Source organism: Cibotium barometz, chromosome 22, assembly GCF_041138505.1.
Source record: "Cibotium barometz isolate CiBa-2024 chromosome 22, ASM4113850v1, whole genome shotgun sequence".
Classification (NCBI taxonomy): domain Eukaryota; kingdom Viridiplantae; phylum Streptophyta; class Polypodiopsida; order Cyatheales; family Cibotiaceae; genus Cibotium; species Cibotium barometz.
Window position 1 is genome coordinate 54388681 of NC_141067.1, and position 10366 is coordinate 54399046.

At 42.9% G+C, this 10366-nt stretch overlaps 1 protein-coding gene across 1 annotated transcript; it reads right to left on the reverse strand.

Moving 5' to 3' along the window:
* Positions 1-5082: 5082 nt before the first annotated feature.
* Positions 5083-8987, reverse strand: LOC147626720 (uncharacterized). The gene is made up of 2 exons (XM_086816734.1): positions 7442-8987; positions 5083-7263 (listed from the first exon to the last, which is right to left on the reverse strand). The coding sequence occupies exons 1-2, from the start codon at positions 8914-8916 to the stop codon at positions 5958-5960; spliced, it is 2781 nt and encodes a 926-aa protein (XP_086672860.1). The 5' UTR covers positions 8917-8987; the 3' UTR covers positions 5083-5957.
* Between the last annotated feature and the right edge of the window lie 1379 nt (positions 8988-10366).

Genomic DNA, 10366 nt, shown 5'->3' on the forward strand with positions numbered 1-10366 from the left:
AATGCCTCAATTTATAGAGTTTACATCTAATCCCACTGATTTCTCCTTGATTCACTCCACCTCTTTTGCTTGATTCTCTCCATCTCTCCCAGAATATCTCCACACTTCCTAAATCTTCTCATGCTACCCTTTATTCTCTCCCAGTAGATTCTTCTCACCTTTTCACAGGTTCTCTCACATTTACACATTCTCTTTTATAGCCTCTAGCCAAGGGCTTGTTCCCGCACACACCACCCTATTCACTTGTATATTTCAACACCTCCCCTCAAGTGAATACTCCTAGCACACCTGGACCCTATACCAAGTTTCCCTCTTACTTGATAGTCCGCAACCAGTGCCTAGCACACCTCCCCTCAAGTGAACAATCTTAGCACACCTGGACCCTATACCAAGTTTCTCTCTCTCTCTCTCTCTCTCTCTCTCTCTCTCTCTCTCTCTCTCAGAGATTTTCACATGGCTCCTCACTTCTTGGAGCCTCACATCTTCTCTTGTCTTCAGTCTTCTTGTCGTGGCAGCTTCTCTTCACGCGTCCATGTCTTCCTCTTCTTTCAGCCTTCTTGTTGTGGCAGCTTCTCTTCTCGTGTCCATGTCTTCCTTCAATGCTTCCTCTAGCTTTTCTTCTTGGTGTGGATCTTCCTCTTGGAAAGAGATGTTCTTCTTCTTTCATTGCTAGGGCCATGAGCTTGTCCGTCATAGTTCTTCTTGCTCCATGTGAGCAACATGTTTAAATGTTTTGTTGACAGTTCTTTTGGGCTTTTGATGTTTATCTTGTATCATTTTGCAATGCAAACCCAAATCTATGCGGGAGGTCTTACCTCTTGCCTTATTCTGGAGACAAGGGCAGTGTCTGATCCCATTTTTACACTGATGTAATGTGCCCAGTACATAATGCATATAGCATTCATTCTTATGCACATTCCCAAATGCAACTCTGGCTGTGAATAATCTTGAATTTGAGTGTGATTTGCAGGCATTAACCAAGGGTTAAATGCAAAATGATGATTACCACAAATTTATCAACATAATTTTACCAGAAATTACATTAAATCAAGGGTAACCAATTTGTACGGAATGGTTAGAGTATCAAACCATCTCCGAATTGCAATCTCAAGTTATAGGGATCTGTATCAAATACCTAATGGTTAATTTAAACCCTCAATTGCACCAAAATATAGTGATTAGCATTGATTAATCATTGATTAGCAAATTAATCCTCTGTTTTGTGTGCAGAAAACAGAGTAAGCCCAGATCTGAGGCCTTAGAGAGTTCAAATGAGCTCAAATCCTTTCAAGGCCATCAATAGCAATTAGTCTAGTAGAGGATTAAGCCAAGAAACACAAGATTTGACCAGACATTGAATGCTTAATCTCTGTTTTACCAAAGTCACCTGTAGATTTGATGAAGAGCTTGGATCTCACTATAGACTTGATCAAATCAAATTCTGACTTTACCAGCTTGTAGAGCATGCTTGAGAACCCCTGGGGCTAAGAGGAATTAGACTGATTCACCTTGAGTGAGTGTAGATCTGAGATCTCCTTCAGAAAAATGACGCTTCTTAATCAACGAAAATCGGAAGCTTGCGCCGACGGTTTGAGGTATTTCTTGAATGAGCTGGAGCACAACTGAGTTAGCTATGTTGGACTAGAAGCATTTGGGCTAATTTGATGTGTGTAAGGAGATAGAGCTCCTCCACTAGCTGGGGCTACAAAGGGTTAGTTGAAAAAGAGGAAAAAATATTAATTAGCTACTAATCCTAATTAGCCAGGTGATTAGCAAGATAATGGGCTCACAAATTGATGGGTTCTAGGCTTGGCTTTAATACCATGTTAAAATTACAACAATGTGATGAGCTATGGTGGATCAAATGCTAGAATCAACATCATTAACAAAGTGATTAAACGATAATTAAGACGTGATTAGTGAGTAATTAACTAATAGCTTAATGTAGGCATGGATAATCAAAAACCAGCAACTTCTCATTAGGCCAATGCCTCAATTTATAGAGTTTACATCCAAGCATCTAATCCACTGATTTCTCCTTGATTCACTCCACCTCTTTTGCTTGATTCTCTCCACCTCTCCCAGAATATCTCCACACTTCCTAAATCTTCTCATGCTACCCTTTATTCTCTCCCAGTAGATTCTTCTCACCTTTTCACAGGTTCTCTCACATTTACACATTCTCTTTTACAGCCTCTAGCCAAGGGCTTGTTCCTGCCGCACACACCCTATTCACTTGTATGTTTCAACATTTGGGACCCAATATTGTGTCCTCTCCGTCTCTCCCTCTCTCTCTCTATTTTCTGCACCTCTTCATTCAGTTTTTTGTGCGTTGATTCCATCGCGAAAAGAGTGCTGATTTTTGAGCATTGAAGTTACCAATCTTCTCCGAAGCTTCTGCACATGATAGTGGTATCAGAGCCTACTTCAAGTGCAAAGATTCAGCAAAGAAACCAGAATTTTTTCTCGCTCGTGTGGTTGGTTTTCAGACGCCGGTGGACTACCCCTTTCGGAGTGACTCCTGTCCCTCGAAGGACGGACAGTTTTCAGCCTCCAGACGTCTCCTACACAGATAGTGGATGGTCAGATTGCGCTCCGGAAAGGAAGTGCGTTTTCTTGCTATGGCGAGCTTCAACGACGAGAGAGACCAAGAACCATGGGACCAAAGTGCACCAGGTAGCCCAACTAGGACACCAGGCTTGAGTGTTACGGATATGTTCCAGCAGATGATGCGAGCAATCGCAGACCAGACAACCAAGTTGGACGAGCAAAAGGCGCAGATCTTGGCTCTGGAAGAGCATACCCGTTCTCCAATGTCGCGTTTTCCATCTCCTCCTCCCTCTCCTTCCGTATCCCCGATTCAGAATCCTCAACACAAGGACCCTCTCGCGAGGTCACGACCGCAGCCGCGAGCTCTTTGCTTGAGTTGCAGATGCGTGCATATTGGAGATCTGACAACGTGAAGACAAAGCCATGCGACGCGTGGAACACGAGCGTTACCTGGCAGATTTGGACACCAGATTGACACCGGTGGCACCCTTGAATCATTTTCCCGAGAAAATGAATTTCAGTAAGTATAATGGTAAACTCGATCCCACAACTCTTTATTCATGGTTACATCAGTTTGAAGCTTACTTTGCCGCAGTTAGAAAGACAGATACTGACAGAGTGATCTTAGCCAGCTGGTACTTGCAAGGTGAGGCCATTCCTTGGTGGACTCAGTGGGCTCATGCCCACACCAGATTAGGTATGGCAGCTTATGTGTGGGACGAGTTTGTCCGTGACCTTAAGCAGCGGTTTCTACCACCCCACTACCTTGAGAGACTCGAAGACGAGTTCAGGGGAGCGCGTCAAAACGCGCAACCAGTCCTTCAGTTTGCCAATAGAATTTCGACCTTATGTTTGCAATTAGGCTTATCTGATTCAGACAAGAAAGGGTAGTTTTTGTATGGCCTTGACACGCAAATCCAATGGGAGGTGCGTATGTTTAGGCCAGCCACCTTCGAAGATGCACTCTCGCTTGCGCAGAGTGCAGAAATGAAGCATAATGGTGGCAAGTCCAAGACTTCCCAGCCGGTCCCAAGGGCCTCGGGGGAAAAAGGCCAAAACCAGACGAGGTCTTCCCCAGGACAGAGCCCAGGAGCCTCTCGCTCCAAGAACTCGAACAATGCGTCTAAGTTTACTCCAGACCAGAAAGCGAAGGCAGGCAAGACAAGTGGCAAGTTGAGTGCTGAGGAGCTTTCTCAGTGTACAAGAAGGAGGGTAGATGTTTCTTTTGTCATACAAAAGGACATACTTCGTGGGATTGTCCTAAGAAGCCTCCAAAGCCCACCGCGGCTGCCTCCACAGCTTCCGTGGTGAGCTCAACTCCCACACAGACCCTAGTGGCTGCCCCTAGTTCTTCAAACCCTAGTGCTTCAGTTGAAGCAATTATTAGCCGGGAGCTCGAAGATAAGCAGAAGGGCACCCCTGACCAAGAGTATAAGCGCAACGAATTGCTCAAGTCCTTTGGCTACATGGGTGGCCAGAGAGTCGTTGTCTTGTTTGACAGTGGGCAGCACGGAGGATGTGGTCACGGAACAGGCCACTAGGCGTGCCCGTTTCGACTTGACTTCGGTGGACAAACAAGTTGAGGGTTTTAGCACAGGCATGACAACGAGCGTCAAGTATGAAGCTCTAGGTGCTAAGTTAGTTATTCAGGGCATAGAATTTGAGCGTGATTTTATGGTTGCCCCTCTTATAGGAGCAGACATAATTTTGGGCATTCAGTGGTTTCACAAGTTTCTTCTTGATGTCAAGTGGGACAAGAACACGTTCCAGATCAATCGAAATGTGTCAAATGCCCCAGTGACCATTAAGTGTGAGCCAAGAATTCCGAACTTTCCGCTTATAAGCCACTTGCAAGCTAAGCGAGCAGCGCACAGTGTGTGATGATATACATCCAACAGACAGCCCAGACGACGGTGGCCAGTGCTTCCGAGAAGTACTCGGCTCTCCATGAAAAGTTCCAAAAGATTTTTCTTCGGGAGAACCCCAGCTCCCCCTGTCCAGACCAGAGGACCACAAGATTGACCTCCTCCCAGGCTCGGAACCCCCGAGCAAGTTTTCGTATCGCCTTTCCAAGGCAATGGAATCGGAGTTGGACCGCCAACTCCAAGAATTGTTGCAATCTGGCTTCACCCACCCCAGAGACGAGATGGCATTCTCAACCCTCCAACAATCCATGAGATCACACACCAATTTTTACAGGCCTTTTTCCAAATGTACTGGGAGCTCTCGTCTTCAATGCAATCATGCAGACAGGTAACATGATGAAGAGCCTCTCAGAAAGACTCATGCATCTGATCTCAAAAGAGGCTGGAGGTCATCAAAAGATTTGAACTGATCACCATCACCCTTATAGGCACTTCATACAAGGTACTGGCTGAAGCCATCAATCTCCTCCTCTAACTGCACCCAATATCCAGCAAGTTCATGGGCAGAAATATCAATCAACAAATGCATAACTCGTGTATGAATGAAAATCTCGCATGCCAAAAAAAAAAAAAAAAAAAAGTGAATATATCTGCCAAGGGATAATTCTTTAATAAAAAGGGAATTTAAAACCAAGAAATCATAATTAACTGAAAGACAGTCACACTCACCAACACTTTTGCCCGTAGCATGGATTGGTGTTTTTTGGGCAGCTACAATTCACATATGTGTGCAAAAGAGCTGCAATCTTGCTGAGGAGTAGCTATCAGAAGGTCAGACGTATAACTTGCAAAAGAGCTGCAATCTTGCTGAGGAGTAGCTATCAGAAGGTCAGACGTATAACTTGCTGCTAGCAAGCAGCTGTATGCGAGAATATAATACACTTCATCTTTCCACATTGCTCGTGTAATTAGTCTGCATTTTGAATCATAGTGAAGGATATAACACATTCATCTTCTTTGCATGCTTGACTCGATTGGTAAGTGTGGGATGAAGACTTGGCTAAAGTCTGCCCTCCTTGTGCAAAATTGGGTGCGTCATGGGACAGATTCACATGATCCTACACATGTGGAAGCTGCTGCACCAGAGGGACTATCTGGAGATCACAAAATATGCAAGATCTTGCTTCAGATTATATTTTACAAGTCAAGAAGATCTGCCACCACAAAGGCTGGTCCAGCCATGCATACTTCAAATAAAGTGAAAATCTTTTACGGCTTGGGTTCAATAAGCCTACATTGTCCGTGTACACGCACTGTTGCTGCTTCAGTGGCAATATTCCCGCTCCATAAGACTACTTCTCACCCATTTGTTAACCCTCATAGGTCTCTGTGCATAAAGCCAGAAAGACACCAACCAGCCTTCCTGTAAACCTTCTGAACTTACCGTTGCAGCATGGACAAAAGGAGCCTCATCTCCTGTATCCTCTCATTCATCACAGCAATCCGCCCAACTTTTCAGACCTTGAAGATGCCTCGAAAGTTTCAAATTCTGGTGCCTTTTTCAAACCTTGGATTGCTCAAGGGTTTTCGCCTTCCCCAAAAAGATTTAATTTTCTTACTGCCCTGAACAGAAGTATGCTGTTTCCTTTGGAAACCTATACCAGCTTTCATGTTCTTTTCTACTTTAAGCTCATATTTTGCATCTAGAATTGCCCTCAGCTTCATGTATGTGAGCTTATCCGGTAGCTGGTTATCCCTGCACATCTTTTCATGGTATTTGAAGGCCTTTGCAAAGTCTCGTACTCGAAGAAAAGTGAAAATAAGAGTGGTGTAAGTGAAGGAGTCAGGAGCGAACCCCGCATCTCGCATTTCTTCCAAAATCTGTGGTGCTTTGGAATGCTGACCTCCTCGCGCATAAGCATTGATAAGCATGTTGTAAGTTTTTCTATCAGGTTTGTACCCAATTCTATTGAACTCAAAGATCACATCCCTTGCTTCTGCATAACAGCCTTGTCTGGCATAGGCATCCATCATCACATTGAAAGTAGCCCGTGTTCCCTTACATTTCTCCAGCTGCATCCTTTTCCATATACTCTTCACCTTTTCCAGATCTCCAGCCTGCCTAAACCCATGTAACAAAGAAGTATAAGTCTCTACACTCGGAATGAATCCTTCCCTCAGCATGTTTTCAAAGGTGTATTCTGCCTTCTTATGCCACCCACTCTCTGCATATGCATGGATGAGAGCCGAATATGAAATTGCATTAGGAGATACCCCATTTTTCTTCATGAGCAAAAAAACACTAGCTGCTTTCTCACTGAGACGATGCCTACCGTAAGCAGTTATCAATGATGTATATGACCGCACATTAGGTTTGGGCCCTTTATCAATCATTTCTTGTAGAAGAGCTTCTGCTGCTTCAAAATTTTGCTGGCTGCCATAGGCATCAATCAATGAATTGTAAGTAACAACTGACATACGGACCCTGTTTCCTTTCATTTCAGAAACCAGCCCTTCAGCTGCCTCCAACATACGTGCTTTCCCATAAGCATCAATGAGTGTATTATAAATTACAACATTAGGAATCAATCCTCGCCCTTCCATTACTGACATCAATTTAAGAGCTTCTTCTCTCATTCCTTTTTTACAAAATGCTTTCACAAGTGCCCCAAAGACCTCATGGCTGGCAAAAACCTTAAGCTCCTCCATATCACAAAACATTTGCCAAACTTCTTTCACCCCGGACCCACTTTTTTGTGCCAAATTTATCAGAATACAGAAAGTAACGTTATCTGGCTTTATGCACAATTTTGACATCTCCTGAAAAATCATCAAAGCTTCATCATACCTGTAAACACATAATTAATTAGAAAGCTTTAGACATCCCTGTGAACTCTGTGAAAAAAGTACAAGGCAAGATGGTAGATTCATATGCCAGAATAGAGGCTATCCAACTTGAAAACCATTAACAAGGAAGAAAACACCAACAAACAAAAGAGACATAAAAGTCTGCAGTTGTTGTATACCTGCCATGTTTGGATAGTGCAGATAGTAAAGCATTAAAGACCTGCACAAACAATAACTCCTTGCGATCTTTCATATTGTTAAACAGCACAAGAGCACGATCCACCATATAAGCATCCCCCAGTATCATGAAAATTGTGCATAAACTTCTAGAGTCTAGAAGGCATGGTGTGTGGAGACGCATCCACTCAAAACAGGAGAGAGCGGGTAGAAACAGACGCTCTTTTTGCAGTCTATAAAGTATGGCATTCCCACAAATACTGTTTATACGACCTGAGAATGAATCTAACTGCTCCTGCAATGTCACATTTTTGGGAAGACCTTTGGCAATGTTGAGAACCATGCTGATAGTCTCACCATACTCTGCTTCAGAAACAAAAGGAGCAGTAAGGCCGGCTTCACTTTCTTCTTCAAATTGCCAAAGTTCTTCCCATGAATGCGATACCCCACGAGTATGTAAATGCCTTTCTTGGCCATAGCACAAAGTGTCATTGTTCCCAGTCTCAAGAACAAAGATATTCTTTTCATTAAAGGTCATGTCGCTATCTTCTGCTTGAACCACACCCACAAGTTCTGGTTGTCCTGACCTGGGGGAAATATCCATGAGTGGAGACAAAGTAGAAAACTCCTTCGTGGTAAAGCTATCAACCTTATCCCCTAATGTGAGCCCCTTCATTGTAGACACACTAAAATCAACCTTATTCTTTGCAGTGAGGGTATCAAAACTAGCATCATATGTGACCTCCTTCACTGTAGAAACACTAAAACTAGCATCACGTGTGACTGTTGTGACCTCGTTCATGGTGGAGGCATCAAAACTATCATCATTTGTGACTACCTTCAGTGTAAAATCCCTTAAACTAGACTGATCTGTGACCTCCTTCACTGTGGATGCATTAAAACCATCTCCATCTTTTACCTCCTTGATGGTAAAGACACCAAAGCCGTCATCATTTGTTCCCTCCTTCATGGCAAAGGCATCAAAACCATCATCATCTGTGACCTTCTTCATGGTGACACGATCAAAACCAACGTAATCTGTGACCTCCTTCATGGTGAAAGGATCAAGGACACCATCATTTGTGACCTCTTGAGATAGATAAGACTTTCCTTTCTCCAAGTTAGGGCTTACATTTCTTAAGGCACATTCGGTGGGAAGGTGGAGGTTTGCATAACTAACCATGTTAGTGTGGGTGTTGTCCTCTGCGGTGCCGTAGACGTATAATTGCTGCTGCACAGCCATAGCCAGTGCCTTGTCTCGGGCCTTTAGTTCAGCGGAATCTTCCGACGAGCTGTGGTGCTGGAAGGTTTGCCTTGTGCGGTGGTCAGATCGTTGGGTATTTTGAAGGATGTGGAGGAAGAGGGGAACCTGACCTTGTTGCCGTGCAGGAGAGCTTTGAGGCTGGGACCGAGGCTTTTCAATTGGGGCACTGCAGCAAGTAGAAAACACGATGGTCGCCATAGCTACAATGGACATGTTCTCTGCGCTCTTACGTATTCGTTAGATAACTATGGTACCAAAATGTTTTTTTTGCGTCTCCATTAAATGTTTTTTTTAAGTCAGCCAGAAGACTTAATAATCGGAGATCAAACAACTGACTTTTTGGTAAATTGACTTCTCTTCAAATCAACACCACCTTTTCAACGATCAAGTGGATCAAGGACTAGGGTTGGGAATCTGGGATAGGGAGTGAAAAAACCAGGGACATTTATCAGTTGCTAACGCAGGGAAAGCATGGTTTCCTAGAATTTAATAAGATATGGAGAGTCAAATGGGGTGATAAATGCTAGATGGCTAGATGCAAGAGACTTTGGGAGTCCACTAGTGCGCGACCCATTTCCGACGGGCAAGAAGCATTTTCCATGTAGTTACAAGCAAAAGAAATATGTATAAAATCACCCTTCCTTTCCTTTTAGAAGCTAGGCACATCGAGTTACACACAAACACGCATAATGATGTATGTATGGATGTACATGTGCATATGTGTACGTGTACGTGTAATCCATTGAAACCAGACGTGCTACAATTGGAAGATATGTGTATGTGTGTGTGTGCCTATGAACGCATGTGTGCATGTCACATACACACATGTAAATATGTGTCTGTGGATGTGCACGCACCCATAATATCCATAGATATTGTTCACACTCATACATATATGTATACATCATCCTCAACTTGCCAACCTTCTATATAAACACACCATGATTTCTATATAAACACACCATGATTGCCATATATATCCATATAGAAGCTTCTAAAGCACCAAACTTAGCATATAAATATACATCTAGCATTACAAACCCATAAAATGATGACAATCTTGACACACCTGAACACGGCTTTAAAACAATCTTCGAAGGACAACTGGATTATCTCTCCTTGGTAGCCTATACCCCGCGCCTCCATCTGGCAAAATGTATGCTAGAAAAAACATTAGCATTGAAGATATAATTCTCGTTGAAAAAAAGCAGGATAAGGATAAAAGCTTACAAAACTCATTTAGTGGATCAATATTTAAGACAAACGGCATTTGAACAGGCTTGTAAACAGTAAATCAAAAAATTTTATATTGTCGAGTGCCTATGCACCGAAAATCTAACTTATCACGCTTTTTATAATCCACAAACATTACATGTACATGAAGTTGATCTGCAACCTTCCGTAATCTTAGATTGTAAATTCCTAGGAGCCCAAAGCTCTCGTCGTAACTGTCTCGACCATACAAACCCAACAATAATCTGGGTTCTAAAAAGTAAAGATATTCCCTGTTGCAAAAAGAATGTTTCAATAAATATATAAATTAATCAAACAAAATACAAAATCTATATAAAAAGGAAGTTTCTATATATATTGTAAAACACCAGTGCTCTCTAATAGTTCGATAATTAGAGATGTTGTTGCTTGTCCTTCCCAAAATGGAGAG